Source organism: Papaver somniferum, chromosome 6 (genome assembly GCF_003573695.1).
Source record: "Papaver somniferum cultivar HN1 chromosome 6, ASM357369v1, whole genome shotgun sequence".
Lineage (NCBI taxonomy): Eukaryota > Viridiplantae > Streptophyta > Magnoliopsida > Ranunculales > Papaveraceae > Papaver > Papaver somniferum.
This window is the reverse complement of record NC_039363.1, coordinates 100,058,590-100,084,454: the sequence shown is the minus strand read 5'-3', so window position 1 is coordinate 100,084,454 and position 25,865 is coordinate 100,058,590. Positions and strand designations below refer to the sequence as shown.

General features: G+C 36.4%; 1 protein-coding gene and 1 long non-coding RNA gene across 4 annotated transcripts; both read right to left on the bottom strand.

Moving 5' to 3' along the window:
• Positions 1–14,304: 14,304 nt before the first annotated feature.
• Positions 14,305–14,823, bottom strand: LOC113285960 (protein GLUTAMINE DUMPER 2-like). Its single transcript, XM_026534692.1, has one exon. The coding sequence runs from the start codon at positions 14,801–14,803 to the stop codon at positions 14,375–14,377; it is 429 nt and encodes a 142-aa protein (XP_026390477.1). The 5' UTR covers positions 14,804–14,823; the 3' UTR covers positions 14,305–14,374.
• A 5,587-nt stretch (positions 14,824–20,410) lies between these two features.
• Positions 20,411–25,829, bottom strand: LOC113288580. 3 transcript variants are annotated; one of them, XR_003330667.1, is made up of 7 exons: positions 25,418–25,829; positions 24,072–24,277; positions 23,887–23,976; positions 22,513–22,680; positions 21,586–21,754; positions 20,659–20,832; positions 20,411–20,567 (listed from the first exon to the last, which is right to left on the bottom strand). It is a non-coding gene; the product is annotated as an uncharacterized LOC113288580 (long non-coding RNA). The 3 variants fall into 3 exon arrangements; XR_003330668.1 differs by lacking the exons at positions 20,411–20,567; positions 20,659–20,832 and adding an exon at positions 22,145–22,379 and having other exon boundaries at positions 21,286–21,754; XR_003330666.1 differs by lacking the exons at positions 20,411–20,567; positions 20,659–20,832 and having other exon boundaries at positions 21,286–21,754.
• Positions 25,830–25,865: the final 36 nt, after the last annotated feature.

Here is a 25,865-nt window from a genome sequence, read left to right as displayed (position 1 = left end):
AAACATCTTTATGAATTCGATGAAGAAGATTCATGGAAGAGGAATCACATGAGCCATCAAGAGTGTCGCTTGTTTGTCTCTTGCAAGCATTTTCCTTCATGCGACTGAAGGTACAATGGAGGACAATCTTAGGAGAACTAATAGAGTTCCCAATCGGATCTATAGAGAAAGTGCGACAAATTCGCTCAATCAAGCAAGGAAATCCCAGCTTCTTGTTGGTAGACGTCATCGAAAACATTTGATATATGATAAACCCACAAATGTCGAGACCTTGAGTTTCCAACACAAGAAAATAGACAAATTCCGCAAACTCACGACTCCAACGAGAATTCTCAATTTTGGAGGGACAAAGATTAGGAATACCAAGTTTACCAAAGGACATCAAAGAAAGACTAAGATTATTGGTAGGAAACTTTCCTTCATTACACATAACAGTCTTACCACATAGACCCAAGGAGATGGTCTCATAAGAAGATCGTTCACGACTAGGTCTTGGAAGGCGAACATTCCCAAGAGGAATATTAGTAATACTTGAAATTAACGCTCTAGATACATGAATCCTTTGTCTATTCACCATGGTCTTGAATTCCATGTCATTATGATTAACATCATAGATGTTAGCATAGAAGATTCTTGTAAGAGTGTCAAAACCTTCACCAAGACCATCAAAGATGTTTCCAAGCTTGAATTTTTCAAAAAAAAAATTAAATCCTCTTTATGTCCACTAGTGAAATACAATTTCTTTTCAAGAATAAATCCATTTGATGAAATTCGTTCAAAAACTTGACCACAAGAATCATTGACAAATCTAATCCTAAGAGAATTTTGATCTATAGGCAAATTCATGCTAGAAGATGAAGAACCCAAATTTTTTGAAATTCTTTTTGAAGACTTGAAATATATCATGAGATCTAGAAATTGGAAAGAATAAAGTAGATAATACTTACTTGGAGTGGACCTTGAAAACCCTTTTTCTTATTTTTCTCCAAAGGTGTTTTAATGGAGGAAATACATGAACCCTAGAAAGTTTACGTACGCGGACAAGATGGGAGAAGAAAGGAGGTACGCGTACCTGTCCATTAGGAATGTAGGATTGCTTAGGTGCTCAACCACCTAAGATAAATGAATATACAAGGTATTAACCAAAGTACATAAAAATCAAACTGTTTCTTGCCCCATCTCAAGATATATATATATATATATATATATACAGATCGTGTAATGCCAAACCAGTTACCAGGTGGAAAGGTGTGCAGAGAGACCTTCGTGCACCATTTCCGGTTGATATTTGTGAACTTTACCAGTGATATAATCATAGTAATGATGATAATCAGGGTTAACAGAGCTTCCTAACTTTTTCCTATGATGAGACAAGAGATTTTTCTGATAACATGAACTTGTATCAAACACACACGGATCTGTTTTATTGGATTCATTTGTGTTGACAAAAAGTTTAGTTTGTACATCATGATTGCATGATTTGACATGTATAGAACCTTTATCAGAGATATTCTTATTCTTAATCGAATTAAGTTTTTCTAAGAATCTGAAAACGTTTTCAAAAGCTCTAAATAGATCTTTGTCAATTGATCCATCACGATAGTATTCCTCAAAGAGATTAAGATTTAATCTAGTGAGATTCCATATATTTGAGCGTGAAGAACGTTTTGTTGACCTCCCTTTCATAGAAGAACTTTTAATTTTTCCTCTAGATTGTTTTCTATCATCTAATTTTTCCACAGTCTTAGATGGAAAGAGATTATCATAGTGACCCACGTGTCTAGTCAATAATAATCTTCGAACAACCTTTAAAGAATTCTGGCGCGCGTTACAGATGCCAAGAGCAAGTATCCCAAAGAAATTTCCCATGAGGATAAACTTTAGGGATCAGTCAAACACAAACTTATTAGGTTTACAGTGTTTGCTTGCTCTTATACCAATTGAAAATGCGGGGGTCTAATAACCACACCCAATAACTCGTGTGGAATTCTTAGAGGACTAACTCTAATATACTTTTGGTAGAATCAACTAGACAGTCAGGCTCAATCTAGAGAAAATTATATACAAGAGTTTTATATCTCTAACTCTTAATTCAATCCGCAATCAGCAAATAGAAATCTGCGAGCCTAATTGAATATAAGAGGAGTAAACTTGAACGGTACCAAAGACCAATGTTCAAGGATCAACCAATTACAATCAACAACCAAAGGTTTGATTTCCTAATTGATTGATTAAACGCACAACCTGTGATATTTCAATTATATAGCAAAATATAATGCGGAAAAGAAATAACACAGACACCAGAAGTTTTGTTAACGAGGAAACCGCAAATGCAGAAAAACTCCGGGACCTAGTCCAGATTGAACACCACACCGTATTAAGCCGCTACAGACACTAGCCTACTACCAATGAACTTCGTACTTGACTGTATTTGAACCCTAATCAAACTCACACTGATTCAAGGTACAGTTGCGCTCCTTACGTCTCTGATCCCAGCAGGATACTACGCACTTAATTCCCTTAGATGATCTCACCCACAACTAAGAGTTGCTACGACCCAAAGTCGAAGACTTGATAAACAAATCTGTCTCACACAGAAAAGTCTATAGATTGAATAAATCGGTCTCCCACAGAAATACCCAAGATTTTTGTTCCGTCTTTTGATAAATCAAGGTGAACATGAACCAATTGATAAACTGGACTTATATTCCCAAAGAACAGCCTATTATTATCAATCACCTCACAATAATCTAAATCGTATGATGGCGAAACTAGATATTGTGGAATCACAACTGACGAGATGAAGATGCTTGTGATCACATTTTATCTTGCGTATCAGAGAAATTAATCTCGAGCAAATCTTAGAGAAGATAGTACTCAAACGATAGAATGGGGAAAGATCAGAACACGCAATTACAAGAGAAATAGTTGGGTCTGGATTCACAATCCCAATGAAGTCTTTTTAGTCGTTAACCTACATGGTCTCGATAGAAACCTAAGGTTAAAGGAGAATCGACTCTAGATTATGCAACTAGTAACACACACGAGGTGTGGGGATTAGGTTTCCCAGTTTCTAGAGTTCTCCTTTATATATTTTTCAAATCAGGGTTTGCAATCTAAGTTACCTTGGTAACAAAGCATTCAATATTCACCGTTAGATGAAAAACCTGATTCACCAAGCTAATATCTTTCAACCGTAAGATCGAACTTAGCTTGTTACACACAAATGAAATGTACCCTCATTTAAGTTTATGTAACATTACCCAAAAGTGTACACCATGTTGGCTCAACAATAGTTAACCGAAGTTAGCCATATGATAACTCTCATATCAACCTTATTCATCCTAACCATAACTATTTCATATGACTCAAATGAAACTAGTTAAAGAGTTGTTCAATTTCTATATTCTCATAGAAGTATACAAGAACACAATCGAAACAAAATCGATTTGATTCACTCGAATTAATTCATGAACATTATATCCACGGTTTGCAAAGATTGTTTTCCTTATTATATAAATGTTTAAGTTCATGTACACAATCGATTTTAGAAAGTAACCCACTCAAGTATGCAAACGGGTACGCATACTTAAGTATCCAGACCGAGTTTGGGTAGCGCCAGTACGCGTACGGGTGTGCATACTACTTCACACTTCCAAACTCTAGCAGAAATTCACGGAGGTGAACTTTCCACCAGTATGCGTACGGGTACGCATACTTGCCCAGACATCAGCAACCGCCGGTATGCATACGGGTTCGCATACTTCGGGCTCCCGGTTTTGGACTTGCACACTAATGTGATTAACACACTATGTTTTTATCCAAACATGGTCACTTGATTCTAAACTCTTTATTTCAATCATTGAAACTTTCTTAGAGGATGACAATAGTCGTTTTCACATACTATTAGCATCAAAGCGATTTTCAATTTATTGAAATTATCATAATGAAACATTCCAAGCCTTCACCAAATTATGGTATCACACAAAGCATGTGGGATGTTACTCGACAATTTTCATATTCGGACTTTCGTCACGAATGTAAGATGAACTTGGTCGAAGGGAAATCTTGCCAACACATATTTCGAGAAATATATAAGCGAGTTAAACTCATCTCGAAATCTCAAATGTGTATAATAGAAAACTATATCGTAACACGAGTTATGTCTCAGTATATGAGATAGAGTAGAAATAGACTTTCCAAGTGATAGATGAGTTTCAGTCTCCACATACCTTTTGTTGATGAAGTTCCAAAATATCCCCTTAGTAGTTCTTCGTCTTCAAATGATGAAAGTCGTGAAGTCTAATGCTCAACTACACGATCTATGTCCTAGTCCGAGACATCTACAAATAGGCTAGAAATCAAGACTTATAGTTTTGATCACTAACATTGACAAACATGCTTGAGATAGCAACGCATGCGAGTTCGACCGAGAAATGCTCTAACATTATCCAATCATGAGAGTGCTTAAAGGAATTTCAAAAAAATAAAAATTATACAAGACTTGAGCACCCTTGATGCAATCCTCATATTCTTAAGTTAATAATGAGGATGCAAACATTACTACAATTACGTAGAAATGGAGTGAGCAGAATGCTCACTTCTTGTGTCACAGGATGACGTACCAAGGTTCATTATATAAACATACTTCTTACCTCGTCTGGCTCTGGCCCTTCGAGACTTCTTCTTGGCTTCTGCAATTCCCTGTTGGTTACTCAATCCCAAATTCATTTTTTGCATGTCGTTCTGAAGATTGGAAATTCTTTTATTGTTCTTCTTAAATTTCCAACACTTACTTTGAACATGATTCGCATTTCCACAAAACAGGCAATTCTGAGAGGAATTTTTGTTTTGGTGATCGTTTTCCTGTTTATCACAACATTCTAAATCCATATTTCCAGTACTGGATGGACCAAAGGAACTGTTTGTACTCACAATCTTGCTTTTGAACCCTATACCAGTTATGTTTCCAAAGGACTTTTGACCAAATAACACTGTTGAAATCTTGTCAGAGCTTCCAGATAACTTTTGCAAGTCACACTTAAGAGTATCAATCTTTTTCTCCTTTAGAGATAGGGTTCTGGTGAAAACATCATTAAGATTATCAATCTCAAGATTTTTCACCTAAAGTGATGATTCAAGTTTCTCGAACAAATTCTTCAGTTGAAGATTTTCTTGGTGAATTTCTTTATTATTATCCAAGAATTTCAAAATCTCAGTGCCAAATTCGCATTCTAAAGCAGAATTTGAGTTAATGGAAGTTTCTGTTGAGAGAGCAGAGTTTTCAGTGCAAACTTTAGAAGTATGCATGTTATTGACAAACTGACATGATTTTATTTCTTGTATTGAATCATCTGAAGCATCATAGAGAGAGCATCGTATCTCATATTTTTTGCTTCTCTTCACAATATCCTTGATCTTTTGTGTAATCAATGATCGGTTAATATCAACATGATTTGAAACACATTCATCAGCCTAAGACAATTTAGAAGACTCACTTGTATTGGTCACAGCATTGAATGCAGATGTTCTGACTGTGTTCTGATCATGGTCAAGTATTTTTAACCTTCCAACGAGTGATTTCCTGTAAAGTGTTTCAAGATTATTTCCCTCAACGATGACATGCTTCTTAGAATCGTATCTAGCAGGTAGTGATTTGAGAATTTTTATCACAATGTCCTTTTCAAGAATAATCTTACCCGACGCAAAAGATGCATTAACAATTTCAGAAACTTTGTGATTAAACTCATCAAATGAATTTTCATCATCCCTACGAAGGGTTTCCCAATCGGAATTTAGGTTTTGAAGCGTAGATTCTTTCTTAGAGGTAATCCCTTCAAATACGGTTTATAATATATCCAAATCATCTTTAGACCGAGTGCGCATAGTCACATGGTGCTGAAGATCTGGGGTAATGGCATGGATGATTGCATTCAATCCATCAAAATTTTCTTTGCAGCAAGAATCTCGACAATATCATATTGCAACAGTTACACCGTCTACTGTAACTAATGGAGGATTACATTCATTTACAACACAGACCCATAATTGAAAATCACGCGCTTGTATAAAGGCACGCATAACAATTTACCACCATAAGTAATTCGAGTCATCGAAGACTGGCGGTACGTTTATAGAGATAACACTTCTGTCCATAGGGTCAGATTGCTACAAACACATACTTATGAGGTCTTAGCGTATTTGACTGCTCTGATACCATTTGAAAAAGCGGGGGTATAACGACCACACCCAATAATTCGTTCAGAAATATGTATGGACAAAACTCCAATATTAATCTGAGAGCTCCAACTTAAAAGCGAGATTCAATCAGGAAAGATATCAAAGAAATTTATCCTTTTCTCAATACAATCAGTAAATCAACTGGATAGAAATCCGTGGGACTGATTGATATGAGAATAACAAAGACCCATTACCAAGTGTCAATCAAGTTATATCCAACAATCAAGGTCGGATTAAAAATGCGAATTAGTTTTTATAAAATAATAATATATAAATAAATATAATGCGTAAAAATAAATAACACAGACACTAGAAATTTTGTTAACGAGGAAACTGCAAATGTATAAAAACCCCGGGACCTAGTCCAGATTGAACACCACATTGTATAAAGCCGCTACAGACACTAGCCTACTGCAAATTAACTTCGGACTGGAATGTAGTTGAGCCTTAACTAAATGTCACACCGATTAAGGTACAATCGCGTTCCTTACGCCTCTAGAACCACGCCGAATTCTGCGCACTTGATTCCGTCCGCTGATCTCACCCACAACTAAGAGTTACTATGATCCAAAGTCGAAGACTTATAAACAAATCTGTCTCTCACAGATAAGTCTATTTTGTAATTGTTTTTGTTCTGTATTTTGATGCAAATTAGATCAAGGTGAATAGGAACCAAATAATAATCCATCTTATACTCCCGAAGAGCAACCTAGAAATATTAGTCACCTCACAACAACCCAATCGATTAACAGAAAAAGTTATTGCGGAATCACAAGAGTCTGAGACGAAGAATTGTTGTGATTACTTTTTATATCTTACCTATTGGAGATATATATCGAGTAAATATTAGAGAAGATAAAACTCAATACGATAGAACAAGTAAGATCAGAATACATAACTACATAGAAAATAGTTGGATCTGGCTTCACGAATCCCAAATGAAGTCTTCAAGTCGTTAACCTAATAATGTTTTTGGAAAAACCTAGGTTAAAAGAAAATCGACTCTAGTTTTCAACTAGGACACAGGAAAGTACCGGGATTAGTTTTTACAGTTGCTAGAGTTCTCCGTTATACAGTCTTTCAAATCAGGGCTGCTTAAAATCAAAGCTAAGATATCTTAGTAATAAAGCATTCAATATTCACCGTTAGATGAACTCCTGATTTAAGATTCAAGCTAAGTCTGCTTAGAAATTAAGCAATTAATCTCCACTATTAGATGGTCTTAGCTTGTTACACACAAATGAAATATACTTTCATTTAGATATAGGTAACCGTACCTAAGCGTGTAGATTGGGTTGGCTCAATAACCATTAACCGAAGTTAGCCATATGAACACTTTTGACTTAGCCGTATTCATCTAACACTTTTATATAAAATATGATGATCAATCAATCATGATAGATAATCAAATGAATCTACTTGTGTTTTCAAATAGAGTTGTTTAATTGTCCACTATCTCATAAAAATATTCATGAACAAGTTGAAAAGAAAAAGGTTTTATTCGTGATTGTACAAAGTACTTATACAAGAATCAATTCATGAACAGTAATCCACGGTTTACAAATTTTGAATTCCTTAAATCATAAATGTTTGGCTTCATGAGTATGAGAATCATACATTACCAAATTTAGAACTTAACCACTGTGTCCGCAGACTAGGTACGCGAACAACAGCTCCGGACCTTGGCCTGGACAAGCCGTTTGCAAACCCGATTCGAGAACAACCGTTCCGGACCCATCCCAGGTAAACTCGTTCATATACTAGGTACGCAAACAAGAGTTGAGGACCTTCTCAGGTAAAGTCGTTTGCATATTACGTACGCAAACAAGAGTTTCGTACCTGAATCATCACAATACAGTTCGCATACTGGGTATGCATACCGTGTTGTATCCAAATATAGTTAATAGTTCTAAACTCTCATTTCAATCATTGAAACATAAGGATACGGCAATGGTAATCTTACACATACCATTTGCTTCAAGTAATTTTAAGTGATCGAATGATCAATACGAAACTTCCCAATCTAACATCAAATGACTGTCTCACACAAATCATATAAGATATTCAAGGTAATTTTCACATGATCATTTTTTGACTTAATATTTAGTTTCCAACTAAACTCGTCAAGAATATGATGAACATAGCTAAAGCAAAAAGCTTTTAACACGTATTTTTAGAAACAAATAAGCGAGATAAAATCGGATCGAAATATCAAATGCGTATAATGTAAAAGTCTATTTAGCTACATGACTTAGTCTCATTAGAAGATAAAATAGAATAGATTTATGAGTGATAGATAAGTTTTAGTCTTCACATAACTTTTGTTGATGAAGTTCCTCGAAGCTCCTCAGTAGATGTTCTTCTTCAATTGGTGAATGTCGTGAAATCTAAAGCTCAACTAATCATTCTATCCTAATCCGAGTCATAGCTATAAGTAGACTATAAATCAAGCATATAGTTTTGAAAAACTAAACTTGACAAACAAGCTTGAGATTGCGATTTCCACCGAGTAGTGCTCTGACACTATGTTATCCTTCTCATTCCATATATATGCTCCCTTGGGCTTGGTCCCTAGTCCGCAAGTCCCCTTGTTAGCTATTGGGTCTATCCCTTCTATAGGGACCCCTAGACGTGCTAAAGGGTATCCATTTTCATGTATCAAGGGTCACAAACTCAACATATCTTTTCAAAAGGTTATTGGAGTAGTTACCAAACAACTTTGTTCCTTTACTGTTTGGAATTTGATCAAAAGGATTTGAGTGCTTAAGACTTTACATCGGTATAGCAATTCAAGATAGTGATCTTCTGTTTTGAGATTCACGTGCGTTGGCCAGATGGTTGTAGGCGCAGGGATACTGAGGGAACTAAGTAAGTAGGGATAGATTAGTTTGTATCAACTATACGAAGTTGGTTCTGTTCTTTGTATAACGGCTTAATTCTGAGAGTATTCAGAACTGGACTAAGCCCCGAGGTTTTTCTGTATTTGTGGTTTTCCTGTTAACAAAATCTTGGTGTGTGATTTACTTTTACATTCCGCAATTATAATTAAAAGTAAATACACTCATACGTCGATTCTATAGTAAATCGGTTTTGAACAGTAACTATTATCAAGTGAATATCTTGGAGTTGTATTGTCTCGACTTAGTCTATAAACGATCACTCTAGATATAAGACTTATAGGTTGAAATGGAAAATATTGTGGTGTACTTGGGTACCCTCGTCATTTCAAGGTTCCTCAACCTATGATTCGATAAGAGAACCAAAACAGAGGAAACTGAATCGAGTAAGACTCATCACTGTCAATTATCAAACACTTACAGATAATTCCTCTGCAAAGCAGTTCAACACAACACTTCATCAGTCGATCGATCATTCTCCATTGATCTCCACACATTCTCAGCTTCCCTCCATACAAACCGACCCTTCTACTCTACTAGTGACCGGATTGAATATGGAACGACCATTGTCTTGGTTTAGGCCATAGTCCCACAGATTAGTCTTTCGAACTCAAAGTACTCCAATACAATACATTTATTTAATTGTTCGGACGATTTGTTTCATCGAGCACTTGCCTCATCCACCACATTTTCCACCAGAAAACTAGCGAGTAGTTTTTTCCCAATAATGGAAGGGATTGCGTAAATATAAATAGTGAGCAACTATGGGATCGTACCAATATCAAATGAACAATAAAAATAATGGGAAAAAATAACAAAGAAAACATAAAACAACATCAAGAAGAATGGATTATTATAAACGAAAGAGCTTGGAGTGCAAAGGAAATAAAGTGTTCGTTGATATGGTCACAAATTGCAAAAAAGAGCACTGTTATGAAATTATTTGGGCGTTTTGGTGACTAAATTCGTTAAACCTGGTGGATTTTTTTTAATAGGAAAGGAAGTTGCATTCAATCAAATAACTGAAAGTTACAAATTGTTCTTATCCCGATGGATTAGAGTCTAAATATAGTCAGGCTCATTATTAACCCAATTAAAGCAAACTAAATGAGATCTTGCAAATTTAGCAACAGAGTCTGCCAAGTGATTAGCATCTATGTGAACATAAGTGCAGACCCAAAATTCAAAAGAATTTAAAATACTCAGAGTATCTTGGACTAGATTATGAGTTGTCATTTTATTGATACTATGTTTTAAACCTGGTGGATTAATATGGCCGGTCCAAACAGTGGCGCACAATCATTGCTTATTACTGAAATTGTAGCCTAGCAGATGGAGTTGCACAATCCGACGATGTAGCGCCAACATGGCTGAGACAAGAAAGGCTACTTAACACATGCAACAACTATTCGATAGTGTTGCATATCCTTATTCAGAGTTGGCCCGGCTCAAGGAAGGAGTAAAGGATGAGTTTCAAGTCATGGGATGACTTTGGCCAAGGCTTGGACAATGCATATGCAGCAATGGCGGGGTCAAACGCGTCATTGATGATTACTGCTCTCCAAAAGAGATGCAAGTGATGCATATTAAGCATGAAGTTGAACTAAGCAAGTCAAGACTCAGTTGGCATGATATTTGGGTGTTGGCATCCAAATAATCTAAATGCATGATCAGAATGAATGAAGCACAACCATTGCCAGATACTTGGCAGAAGTGCAAGTTGAATGAAGCGCAACCGTTGTCGGATACTTGGCATAGGCCAAAGTTGAGTGCTGCACAATCATTGCCCAATTTTGGCAGGGCCAAGTTACAAAGCACAATGATTGGCGGATTTGAGTTCAAGCTGTCAGTTGCGAGTGTGTGTGCATCATACGCATGCAAAAGTGAAAGAGCAAGTTAGAGACGGTTATAAAGTGGCTTTATAACCAATTTTGGCATAGATTAACCGTTTCAGACAAGTGTGGCGCCATTCTACACGCCAGCACTAAAGTTAGCAGTTAAAAAGCGAACTGTAGTGGTGCCTACAGACAGATGGTTGTTCATAGGGTGTGTGACAGAGTTGCATACGGATTGGCCATGGTTCTTGGCATTATAAATATCCATAGAACCCTTGAAGATGGGAGTTGTTCAATTGTTCAAGTAGTGTTAAGGAACCACTTTGCAGTAGAGAGTGTATTTGTGTTAGGTTTAGAGAATAAGCTTATAAGTCCATTGGTTGGAAGAATATTGTATCTTTCCCTTATAAGATAATAAAAGTGAGTTTGTTGGCTTACATGTTTGCCTTAGTATCCTGTTGATTCGATAATACTCCCTAAATTATGTGAAGCATACACATGGCATTAACCCTTTTATAGTATGGGATACATTGCTAGTAAAGAGAAAATTTAAGTAAGTCTTTCATTGCATACTCAAGGTAGAGTTGGTTGTTTGCATAGGTGCAAACTTATAAGGCTGATAAGAAATCACTGAACCACTGTATTGTCGGATTACAGTTGTGCAAAGAAAAAAAATTTATCAGGGACATTTGTAGGTGTGACAATTAACTACTATGTTCTATTCGAGTAAGGGGTAAACTATTAATGTGTTAAGGCTTTTATAAAAGGATTAGCCACTCTTCGATTCTGCCACTGTACGTTTTAATTTATAATTATTCACTTCTAAGCTATGTGCCAATATATCTGAAAGAAAAATAAAAATAAAATAAAATTTGGTTTTGGCGATGTATGGAAGAATTGGATTAATTGGTGTTTATCTACAACAAGATTTTCAATGGCTGTGAATGGTTCTGATTCTTCATTATTTAGAAGTCAAAAGGGTGTTAAGCAGGGAGACTCATTATCTCCATTTATATTTATAATGGTGGTGGAGATGCTTTCTATAATGATAAAAAAAATTGCTAATATAAATCTTATTTCAGGTTTTAAGCCTGCTGCGTGCTATTCATCATCTACAATTTGCAGATGATTTAATTGTTTTCTTGGATGACAAGGTGGAGGAAGTTCAAAACTTGAAGAGCATACTTTTGAGTTTTGAGATGGTTTCTGGGATGAAGGTTAATTTCAAGAAGAGTGCAACTGTGGCAGTTGGTAATGCTGTAAATATTGAGCCTATTGCTTTGGTTTTTGGGTGTCATATTGTTACTTTTCCTATGAAGTATCTAGGAATCCCATTGGGGAGTACACAATTATTGGGAGTATGGGATGTTATTATTCAAAGGTTTCAACAGAAACTAAGTGCCCGACAAAGAAGATATCTCTCAAAAGGTGGAAGACTGATGTTGATAAAGAATGTATTATGCAGCCTGCCTATATATTATCTTTCACTGTTTCAAATTCCTGCTTCAGTTCAAAAACATTTAGATAAGATTATGAAGCATTTTTTATGGGGTTCTTCAAAGAAGAAATCAAGGAAGAGCTGGGTGGCTTGGAAAACAGTGCATTTTCCAAAAGAGAGAGGGGGAGTAGGTATCAAAAAGTTGAGAATCATGAATAAAGCTTTGCATGCTAAGTGGATATGGAGGTATGGTAATGAAGAGGAAACATTATGGAGAAAAGTGGTGCATCAAAAATTTGGTGTTAACAAAAAAGCTTTTTTGCCAAATCAAACTCAAAATGCTGTTGGTAAAAGCTTGTGGTCTGGTATCTTAAAAAGCACTAATGTTGTGGAGTCAAATTCTACAATTCACGTGAATAGTGGGGACGGGTGCTTATTCTAGAAGGAAAATTGGGTTAATGGCCAATCTTTAAAGTCTTTGTTTCCAACTCTTTATAAAATCTGCTGAAAGAAGGATGCTACAATACAATATTTGCTTGTAATTTCTAGTACAAATACCTGGAACTTGGCTTTTTGAAGGAACTTGAAGGATTCAGAAGTGGAGGATGTGGCTCATCTGTTGAATCTGTTGCCAACTATTAATATTAACAGTGGTCAAGATCAGAGAGTATGGCAGGCAGGTAATCATGGTCTCTCTGTGGCTGAGTTTTATAAAGCTCTGGAAGATGAGGATTTGATTATGTTCCCTTATAAATCTGTGTGGAATCCAAGAATACCACAGAAGGTAATTTTCTTCATATGGACTTTGTGTTATAATGCAGGTCCTACATTGGACACATACAAGAATTCTTTTGTGGTGAATGGTTGTCTTTTGTGCAAAAAGGCAGCTGAATCCAATCAGTACATTTTTTTTGCATTGTGAAACAACAAGATCAGTGTGGCATTACTTCTTAAAGTATTACAAGTTGCAATGGGTGTTTCAAGATTGTGTGAGGAATGCTATTTGGGAATGGAGAAGGAAGAAGGTGGAGTTTTGACCATTAGGAGAAGAATTTGGGACTTGTATCCTTCTGCAATTTAGTGGGCAGTATGGATTGAAAGAAATGATAGAGTTTTTAATGGCAGATACAAACCTTTAGACTCAATCATTGATAGTGTGAAGGTTTTCATTTTCAACTGGTGTGTGAGAACTGATATTTTTCAGGATTTCTCTTTAAACTCAGTTTTGCAAAATTGGGAGTAGATTTCTTGTATTTTAGTTTTCTGCTTTACGGGAGTTTCTTAAGCTATCTTTTTGTAACTTTTCTTGTGGTTTCTACTCCTTGTTGGTGTTAACTGTTTTTCAATACGAGTAAAATAAAATAATGATTGCATATTGGGTTGAAATGGAGTGATTTTAGTTTATGCATATATTGTCCTGTAAATGCTTAAATTGCATAAACAAAAAATCCATGTTAATTCTGCTTTTTAGGTCACGAGAGAGGCTATAGCATACCACCTGCATTATTTCTGTTCTTTCTCCGTTATCGCATAATTGCATATTGGGTTGTTTCACGCAAATGCATAGACAAGTCAAATTTGGTTCTTGCCGAGTCTTATAGTATCTAATTATGGGCCTAATGTGATGTGCCATTCACCTGGGATCTCATATGGCAGCAAACGTTGGCCGAGTAAGGTCCACACCAGCACGCTGAAAATGACCTGGCGCCTATCAGTTGCAACATAAAACTCCTCCTATTTTATGGGAATGTATGTAATACTAGTAGATGTCTAAATACAGAGAGCTTGCAACTCTAAACTCCTGTGTTAATGGCCTCTTCAAAATAACACTTTGCTAAATAGCAAATTAAAAAATAATAATAATAATTAACTATGAATCTGTAGAAGACGAAAAGTAAACCCGTTCCAATTCCTTTAACGATTGAACTACAACAGAAGAAGGAAAAAAGAAGAAAAAAAAATTATCACTGGGTTTGATGATGTGGGTTTTCTAGGGCTCGTCTAATTACATCACTTTGATCTTCGTTTTCCTTAGGTTTTTCACCTAATGATCTAGGTACAGCTAAATAAGTAGGTTTAACATCACCAGCCATGATCAGACCGATCTGCCCTTCGTACACTACTTTAACGCTTTCTTCTTCCGCTGATTTATCACCACCACCACCACCACCACGATGTGTGGATCCTTCACAGTTATTATCATTACATAAAAACATAGATAATTTCCAAGTAGAAGAAGCGAGGATCAAAAGAGCGATCGCAATTAAACAAAACATAGCTGCTAATCCTCCAAACAGAAATGGTATTGGTGATGAATGCAATCTTGGAGATTGGATTGGTGATGTTGCTAGTGTTGCTGTTGATAAAAAAGAAATGGTGCCACCATTCCTCATTTTCCAGGGTTTCTCTGATTCTTTCCGCTATCGGGTGAATGGAGGAAATGGGTTTGCAGAGAATGAATTTATATGGCCAGGGCAGTCACTTGGGATGGGATATGATTTGGTGTTAAACATCACTCGTTTTGGTTTTACGGTACCTCCTGCTGCTGCTGATGATGATAAAAGGAATGCCAGTTTTCTGAATCACTCTAGAAGCTGACTAGATTGATAATAAATTTCTAATAACAAAACTAGTGACAAAACACCTAGGTGACCAACTTTGTGGTACAAAAAATCCAGCCATATTATTTTTAATAAATTAAAACAATTCCATAAAAAAGTGGCACAAAAACTCCGGATCAAATAATAATGAGCAAATTTAGTTTTGTCTACTTTAAAAAAACCCAAACATACCCTTTTAGCTTTTCTTCTTCTTCTTTTTTCTTCTTCTTTCGTCTCCTTCTCCCCACCACCATCACTACCAGCGGCAATAACAGATCTCTACACCAGCAGAAATTTTATGCTCCCCCGACCACACTACTGCGCCTCCGTATCTCACCACTACCACCACCCTCCTCCGCCTCCTTCAATTCCTTAACCATCAACACCATTAGCACCACCACCCCCAACCTTAATTAAAACCCTAACTGTAGTTTCATTTTCAAATTCAGAAGAAAACACAGGTGGATCTGGTGATGTTTTGACATTTCTGTAAGATTAGATGAATAAATTGTTGAAATTAGGGTTGCGATTGTAACTTCAATTGAAGAACAAGAAGAACAGGGATGGGTTGGTGACGAATTGATGATTGAGATCGATTTTCAAGGAAGAGATGACAGACTGGTGATGTCAAATTTGATAACCTAATTTGTCTCATCGACGATAGCGGTAAGAAATCACAAATTTCTTGTAATTTTTTGTTAAATTTTCGTCAAATTTGTTGGTGGAATTAGTCTGTGAGGGATCTAATTTGATGATCTTTTTTTGGTCGAAGACTTTATCATTTTTGAACTAATTTTTTGAAGTTTGACAAGGATCTGTATATTATTGAATGTGTACATGGATCTGTACTGAAATTTTTCTGAATCAAATTTGGTTGGTTACATTTAAGCCAAGGATTAGATGTGGATACAGAGGAGAATGAAAATTTTAAGGTGGAAGCATTTATTTGAAATGGTAGATAACATTATAATCAAGGAACCAAATGTGAAATTGAAATGGAAATGCTAATTTCACAAAACTAGGATGAGTCTTTTGGTTGTTGTTTGATGGTGGTAGTGATTGGTTGAGATGATTTTGCGGTGGATTGAGTTGTCGATCGATAAGAAGAGATGTTGAACTGAAATGGGTTTTGTGGTGTTGGGTTTTAATAGATTTGATTGTTTGTTTTGTTCCTAGGTTATGACTGAGATGGATTTGTTGATGGCAGTGGTGACTGTAAGCTAAACTGAACTGCAGGTGATGGATTAGGATGCATATGGAACTGGGTAATAAGTTTGTTCATAATCATGGCGGCAGTGGCGGCGGAGGTGGTGGTGAGATAGAAAATATGAAATTGGTGGTAAGACATAAAGATCTTGCTCAAATTGTTGCTTGTATCAAATAGTATCTTGAGAAAGTTGTTGTTGCTGGTGAGCCTGTCTCTAATCTGCTTGAAATTAGTCTTGCCCATCTAAATGAAAAGTTTGTGGTTTTTTTTGAATGAAAATTAAGTTTATTTAGGTTTAGGATTGATTGGGGTTTCACATTTTGACTGACCAGAAACTGTCTTTTGACAAATTTGAGTTCAAACTAGATATCAAAACCTCCTTTGGATATTTAGTATCGATTGGATACCGGCACGCTTGTGGAACAAGGTCCGAAGAGTCACTTTTCCACATTGGAGCAACTCTTGGCATGGGAGAAGAAGTTATACCAGGAAGTTAAGGTATGCAGAATTGTACTGCTTGTTTGTGACACAAAATTGAGAACCACTAGACTAGGATATTGAACATTGAATTCATTATAAATTGGAAATTTGACCTTTGATAATTCAGATTTTAATTTGCGTGTGAAGCCATTAGGTGTCTTGTTGAGTTTCAGTGTAACGTGGAGCATTAGTCTTAGTCTTAGTGATTGCTTATATGTGTTATATGTTGCTTGATTTTTAGGATCTTGAAGGGGAAAATATTGAGCATGAGAAGAAGTTATCAACATTGCAATCTTTGGAATATAGGGGAATTGGAGAAGCTAAATTGGACAAGACAAAAAGCATCTGTAAAGAAGCTGCAGTCAATGATTTTGGTAACATCACAGCTGTGTCCACTACTTCATATGTTATCATCCAAGTTAGGGACACTGAGCTTATTCAACTAGTTGAATATGCCACGGGTAACTCAATTCTCCTTGTTCAATTTTTTCTTTAATCTACATGTTTCCAGTGTCAGGAAGTTGCTTGTGTCTTAATTGTTTAGTGTTTGTAGCCTATCCAACCTTGAAATTAAATAAATCTCATGCTTAAGAATTTCATTTGTCACAATATGCATGACTTTCGCCCGATTATACTCTCCTAGGTGTCCTGATATCTTTGTTCTTGTTTGGTTATCAACTCTGTATATGTTGACCTACGTTCGTAGCTAGTAAAATGCGATGTAATCAACAATGGATGTTTGATTTGTATTGATAGTCACAAAACTCACATCAGAGACTTCGCACTTGTCTACAACTTGTTCATTAACCATGTGCTAAGTAATAAGAAATTACTTGTTTATGCCATAAAATTATGAAATGCAGGTTCATGTACATGTGGAGGTCAATGAATCAATAACATGCAGGTTCATGTACATGTGCAGTTGAATTATGACGAAACCAATTATGGTTTCATCTTATTTATGATGAAACCAATTATGGTTTCATCGTATTTATGATAAAACCAAAATTGGTTCCATCTATCAATGAACATGTATAATACCTCTTATAATTTTTCTTACAGTTGAATTCTCATGAAACCAATTATGGTTTCATCTTATTTATGATGAAACCAAAAACGGTTTCATCGTATTTATGATGAAACCAAAATTGGTTTCCTCGTATTTTTGGGAGGTGGTGGTGGTGTGCGGTCGTGGTGCTGGTTTTGGTCGGCGGTGGTCGACAGTGGTGGTGCTGACTGGTAGGGTGGCTGGTATTGGTGGTGCAATTACGTAGTATCGGTGGTGGTGGTGGTGGTGGTGGTCGGAGGTGGTGGCGGTGGTGGTAGACAATGGTGGTGCTGGATGGTAGGGTGGCTGACAGTGGTGGTGCAATCGCGCAGTATCGGTGGCGGCGGCGGGGCGGTGGTGGTCGGTGGCGGCGGCGGTGGCGAAGGTGGCGTTGGCGGTGGTCGGAGGTGGTGGCGGTGGTTATCGGTGGCGGCGGCGGTCGGTGGTGGAAAGTGGCGGTGCTTATTGGTGGTTGTTTATTTCTTGTTGGGGGTGACAATATAATAAGAATTAAAGTGGGGTTGATTTTTGTTTTTGTTGGGGTGATTTAAACTAGAAGGGTAATATAGATAGTTTATATTAAATGGAGTTTTTGTGAACAATTTGTTTTGTTGGAGTTTTTGTATATGGATAGTGACACCTTTGGGGTTATAACTCGCGTACCGTTCTAATAACTCATGAATATTCACACCTATTAAAACCTCTAATGAAGATTCAGACCACAGTCACCTTTAGATTTGGTTTCATTTTCAAAAACTTCACATATTATTGTTGTTTTCCACCGCCCCAGTACTCTCCCATCATCACCATGAACATTTAAAGCTCCCCCCTTTGATGTTCTAGAGTTAAAATTAATGCCACTAACCCCCCTACTATTGTAGACTTCTCTTTGCACAGATACATTTTGCATTTGTTTTTCATTCAAGACAGATTCTTTGTAAGAGAGATTAGGCCAAGAGCTTTTATGATGTATGTTATGTGATGTTTGATTCAATGAGGCTGCCTTCTCCCTCTTCTGACTCAGTTCTAGAGAAGCTTTAAAGCTCTTCCACCCGTGTCCTTCCTTTCCTTCAGGTACAATCAAATGATGTGGTCTATCATTATGATTCCCTGTGTACCAGTCAATAGCAAGGAAGTTACCATGAGAATTTTGGCAATAGATTACATGGAAAAGATCTTTACCAAATGGCTTTCTCCAGAAAAACTTTTTTGTTGGATTTCTGATCCCAGATAATGCTTCCCACAAAATATTAATAAACCATGACACCCCTGTTTTAGTAGCCCAGCAACATACAGAGAAACCCTTTGATCTTTCGATTATTTGTGTTATTGGATTATTATTATCCCAGTGGGTTAAGATCTCATAAGATTTATTCTCTATATCCACAAACCTTCTTTCGATTTGCGACTCTTTTTTTCGGTGATCCATATGATCGGAATTAGAAAAAAAAAGATACAATTCAGGAGAGAGAAGGAGTCGTACATTTTCTCTCTCTCCACTATAGAAAGGTGACTGTGGTCTGAATCTTTGTATGTTTCCACTCCCTTTATATCAAAACGGCATGGTAACCTTTGAAATTAAAACGGCATAGTACGCAACCAAATTACTATGTCGGTACAAAAGTTATTTTTTACCTATCACAGAATATTCAACGGAATGTCCTACCAGCATGGTTGAATTATAAGGTTACCATGCCGGTACTGCATGAAAAACATACAGGAAGCAGTGTCTTCCGAAGCTAAATACCTGCATGTAAATTTATCTATAGTTCCAAGCCGGAACTTTGTAGCGGCGTGGAACCATAGATAAAAAGAATGCCGGAACACATGCCGGCGCAGTTAAAATTTAACGTACCATGCCGGTACCTACAAAAAAACATACAGGAAGGAGTGTTTTCCAAAGCCAAATACCGGCATGGTATAGTAAGTATGTGCCACGCCGGAACCGCCTACCGGCGAAGTCACTTAGATTACGAGCATGCCGGAACCATTATTTCCGGCATTGCTTTTAAATATATTGAGAATGTCGGAAGCATCTCAAAATTGGTCTTCAGTTTCGGTGTAGTTAAACTATGCCGGGACTGTGATCGAGCATGTCGAAAGTGCATACCGGCATAGTATTAAATTTATCTTTTTTGTAACTAATACATTTTCTTTTAGTTCGATCCTTAGGTTGTGACATATATTGATCCAACAAATGCAAACCCGCTCGGTCAGGATACGTCAGAATACTATAAAATGCTTCCGGTACGTTACCAAAGATTTCTTTTCACCTAGTATCTTGAATATTACCAATGGATTGCTTGTAATGAACCTTATAATCTCCCATTGTTGTCCTTATGTAGGAATAAAAGATCCAAAGGAAGCAATTGCTTGGGCTAAAAAGACTGCTCTTAAGAACATGTGTGTGTTGGTGAGGAATACCCAAGATAACATTTCACTAGAAATCTAAACATGTTCAACATAAACCAAACAACTGGATTGTGCTTAAATGTTCTTAATCCAGGTATCATAAACCAAAAGCAAACCAAACAACTAAAGAATTAACCATGAGGTACAAACGAAAACAAGTTCGGAATTGTTCAAGACGTGACAACCACCATCCAAATAAAGGAACACAACTAAAGAGTTAATCACTTGGTCTTTTGCTTCTTTTGGACCGGTTTCTTCCTAGTTTCCCCGAAGAAATCTTTTGCACTAGGGTCGGTTTCTTCAATTCTATCAAGCTTTTCCTCGACTTCCTTAATTTCTTCAAGGGATAACACCTCTCCTTCTTGGTACTTGCAACCTAACATCTTCTTCAACTTGCCAAGCGGACGCCGCTAGTTTCATACATCAAACACATAATTAGTATATATATGTTAATATAAGATTATGTGTATATTAAACGACTAAGCAATTAACAATACTTACTAACAATCCAACAATCTTACTAAGTTGGGCCATCGTAGATGGTGCCACTGCAGGAGTCGGAACGGGAGGGTTTATATAGTGAAATATGTCTTTTTCATTTAGCTTTCTTATTCTTAAATATCCCACAGGCAATAGAGTAGCTTTTTTAGAACGTTTATCTAGTCCGAGCAAATCCTGAAATAGATAACACGTAAACCTTTCATTCAGTTGCACAGTCAAATCGTATGGAACACAAAACAACCAAAAATAATATGAAGAAATGGCTTATGCAAGTGTTTGAAGGAAATTTTGAGGGATCAATGTTGGCAACATCCCTTGAGTTTAGACCAAGTTGTGTTATAACCGCTGCAGCATGGGTAACTTTTTTTTCTTGGGTAAGTGTAAGAGTTTCAGAAATCAATATTTTTTTTTTTAATTACAGAGCCAATGTCCCCAAACCAATAAGTTAAAAGTGGCGATTCACCGGGTAATAAACAGAATTTCCAACTATTTAAATAAGTTAAGAGCTGAAAACAAATTACTTGAGGAGAGGTCCTAGAAAAAATTAAGTTAAGAGAAGATTGAAGACAGATTAGAATAAGAAGTGCACAAATTGTATGATCAAAAATCTTGTTAGAAAAGGCTAGCTTCGACATAAATCAAAACTCATCCCACCAAACCTCCTCACACTATCAACTTTGAAGAGGCAAGGCTTGTCAAATGGCTGGCTCAATAGCATTATTCAACTTACAAAGAAGCCAACTTCATACATATGTTGACAGTAACTACCAGTAGCAGACCCTCTAAATTTTGGTGATATCAGGTTTATATGACACAGAGGACACCAAATATGCTAATGGGTTAAAGTCACTTAACCAAAAGAACAATAAAGCTTCTGAAGCGAGTGCTGTCAGTAGTTGATCACACCGGTGTTTGCAGATTACTTACTTGTTGCTCAACATTCATGATCCAGGTATCAACTTGCTTTAATAATTCTTCCTGGGTCTTTATCTTCTTTAACGGCAAGTAAGGCCGTCTTTCTTCTTCTCAAGAATCAATTCTCTAGCTGCTTTAATCTCAGCTTTGATAACAGGCACAGCATCAAGCTGAAGAAACACTGAAACAACATAGAACAGAAAAATGGAAGAAGTCACACACAAAGATATCATTGGTGTTTTCATATCCTACTTCTCACACAAGAATCCCTCACAAGACTGTTTTATAACTAAAAAAGATGGGAACCAATAAACTGTCCAGGAGCCCAGAAGCCTTCTTCCAGGTTACGGTTTACAATTTAAACAACCCATGAGAAACTCCAACTACAAGCATGATTTTCAAACAATGTACTCCGGAAGAAAAAGAAAAACAGTAATAAACATCATATTTTTATTCACGAGTACTCATGGATAGTAGATAATCCATCTATCAGTACTCATTGAACCAACAGAGAATAATATGTCAGTTTCTTAATATAGTGACATTCAAATTACTAATTCTATATCCTCACCTACATTCAAAGAAACTCCGGTGAATGTCCAACAACAAAATGGTATCATTCGCAAGTTACCAATTGATCCCATGTTAATGATGCTATTCTTGTTAATGCCTTGATTGAAGACCCAAAATTGAACTTTATGTTGTTCTTTATACAAGGAACATCAAAATATAATCCTCCTCCAACTTCACATGTTATACAAACACGTTTAACACTACCCCATGGTCTCAGACAATTTAAACAGGCTCTATTCGTGGATATAATGTTACAACAAATAAAGTTACAATTAGTAATAATCAATGAGTAGGAATAATGAATAATAAATAAAGTGTACTTAAAAAAACCATCAAATGTCAAAGAAGAGTAATCGAATAGATTACCTTGAAGTCGTCTGTGGTGAAATAGTGACACATGTGAGCCCAATCAAGTTCGTTCTCGCAATATCGGGGAGGGTGTTCAAAGCCTCCCAGTGACTGCCCCATTTTTGTACTCCAGATGAATCTTCTGCCTGTGTGCTATATAGGCAATCCTCGTCACTTTCTTGATTGCTGTCACGACAATGTCTCAAGTTAATCATACTTTTATGCTCTTTGGAAAGTTCAAAGCTTATTAATTTAGAACTTCAAGTAATTTGTTGATATTTATCAAGAAAACATCAATACTGACAGTGTTCCTAAGAATCCAATGTGAATATTTGGTGTAACAAAAAATACTTGTCTCTTACCAACTAGGTGTATAAGATGTCTCCCATTAATAATACTCCCTTTTCACTTTTGCATAGATGAAAGACTTCTAATATTTCTAATTTATTTCTTAAATCTGCATATCGGAAGAGAAAAGGATAACTAGAATTCCTCACAAGACTGTTTTATAACTAGAAAAGATGGGAACCAATAAAATAGAAACACAGAAGCCTAGTTCCAGGTTACGGTTTACAATTTAAACAACCCCTGAGAAACTCCAACTACTAGCATGATTTTCAAACAATGTACTCCGGAAGAAAGAAAACAGAAACACACATCATATTGTTATTCATGAACCACAGAGTGCAACATGGAACTATGCCTGACCCATAGTAGACAATCCATCTATTAATTCAAAGAAAGTCCAAACATTTTGAACCAACAGAGATTTATATGTCAGTTTCACAATATAGTTATATTAAAATGATTAACTCGTTCAATTTGACCTATATCCTCATCTAAATTTAAAGAAATTCCAGTGAGTGTCTAACAACAAAATGGTATCATTCAATAGTTACAAATTGATCCCATGTTAATTTGTTGATGTCTTGATTGAAGTCCTAAAATTGAACTTCGTGTTATTCTTAATACAAGGGACATCCAAATACCCCCTCCAACTTCACATGTAATACGAACACACTTAACACTACCCCATGGTCTCAGACAGTTTAAACAGGCTCTATTCATGGATATAAAATTTCAACAGGCTGTTTTCATGGTTAGCACTTAACAATAAGATGGAGTAGGCAGTTTCATATATGCAAGTTAATGTGAATTGTGAAAGAAAGAAGTCGCATAAGTTCTTGCAGACCTGCAGCCGTAAAACACGGTGTAGAACTATCCAATGCCAAATAGCATATGGTATTCCCATTCTTGACAAGGTTTTGTAATGTTTTACACAGACAAATATGAGAAATACTTCAACCATGAACAGACAAATCAAAAACCAAATAACTTCCAAGTTGCAGGAATGAAAAATGACAGTAAACACCAACATATGTGTGTACGTACTGTTTCAGCCTTGCATCGAGGTTAGTTTCTCCTACCCATTGTGTGCTTGGCATTTCGGTGGCTTCTCTTGATATTGCTACCGGAAAGTACCTTACGAATACACAAGTCAAAATTAGTTAGACATAGTTAGACATGAATGTAAGGAATAAAATAACCGGGTGAACATAACAGGGTTATGAATTTACCTGATGCTCTTCAGTAATCCAAAATTTCACAGGATCCTCCCACTCCATGTCGGGTAACGCATTGGATTTATCTGCAAGACACTTCTCATTCGTATCTTGGGGTTTATATAGTGAAATATGTCTTTTTCATTTAGCTTTCTTATTCTTAAATATCCCACAGGCAATAGAGTAGCTTTTTTAGAACGTTTATCTAGTCCGAGCAAATCCTGAAATAGATAACACGTAAACTTTTTATTCAGTTGCACAGTCAAATCATATGGAACACAAAACAACCAAAAATAATATGAAGAAATGGCTATTCTTCGTTGTTTGTAAATTCTTCCTCAGTTTTACAAGGAGAAGAATCCGAAAAATCCTAAAGGATAGCTAGAAAAGAAAAATGCATATTTCTTAAGATTTTGTTTGCGGGACTTTTTCTAAGTCGAACGACGAAATGAAATCTGAAGCCAGTGCTCAGGTGACCAAATACAGAGAAGTAATGACTGATGTGAAGCCGTACTATGGAAGTCTTGTATTCCTCGAGGCCTCCGTTGCCAAAACTTCAACAAGTAAATGGATCAAAGCTCGTGCAATTTCCAATGGGTATGTGTTAGCCATGGCTACCCGCTAGGCCGCTACTGTATATGACAATGGAGTGTTGACCTTGCTCCCTATTTTCTTGATCTTCCATCCAGTATAAAACAATAAATTTAAAAGGTGAGGGAGTCTCAGGGGGTCTAAGCAAACTCCAATACTCGCAGGAAGTGAATGGACATACTAATACCGGTCATTAAATCTATACTAAGCAAATAGATGCATATAGAAATTCAAATAGTCATGTCCAACACGCTTGCCCATCCACTTGTAGCCAGACAGTAGCAAAATTACTTTTAAGAAGTCTGATAGATGCCATTGCCAGGTAGCTTTCTACATAAATGACTTGTAGTTGTATACTTGTATGGCTAAATTGAAGCAGCTTGTTCAAAGCTTTGTTACAGGACTTTATAAAATAAGCATTATCAGAGACTATTGTGAGGTTGCAGCTCTTATAACTACAAATAACAAATTGAACTCAATTGTGGCGTACATATGACCCTGTCATCCATTTCTTATCACACTACAACTCAAGAAATCAAAACAACCGTTTCCATCACCCTTTTTATTGTTAAGAAAAGCAAATAAATAATCAGTATAAATCTCCTCGCTTAGTTTCAATTTTACATGTATTTCAAAGTTGTTCACATGCATAATAACCAAGCAGAATAGTATATCATTATTTTGCTGCATAAGAACTGATTCTCATTTCTTTTAAAGTTCTAGTTTTACGAGGGCTAGACTATGAACAGAAGGGTACGAATTAAACTTACGTTTTAGCTGATGCATCTGCTCAAGTACTGGAAGCTCTCTAGAATATTTTGTCCCCCCATAAAACCGAAACAAGTACAGCATCAAAACAACACAGGATATATACTTATGTGATTGGGGTCAAGCACAAACAAGGCCCTCGGGGTGGTAGAAAAAGAGCTTGTCAAGGTGCACAAACAGGAGGAAAAGTATCATCAAAACCACATTTCCGATTCCGCTCATACCGAACATCAAAATCAGCACATAAAGTCGTAAACAATTTTGCCCTTTCTTCCTTCCTTCTATTCTTCTTGCCCTTCTTCTTCTGCATTATCCGAGTCAACAACCAAAACAACTTTGATTTATGACTAATTTTTCGTGCAACACCTTCCATATCATTTACAAAGAATGTTTCTTGATCTATCTGCTCATTTCATAAACTGCATTTTTCATTTCAGAAAGGGAAGCTTG

Excerpts from the sequence above, each read along its gene's own strand:
- LOC113285960 (XM_026534692.1), bottom strand. The coding sequence starts at position 14,803 with ATGAGGAATGGTGGCACCATTTCTTTTTTATCAACAGCAACACTAGCA.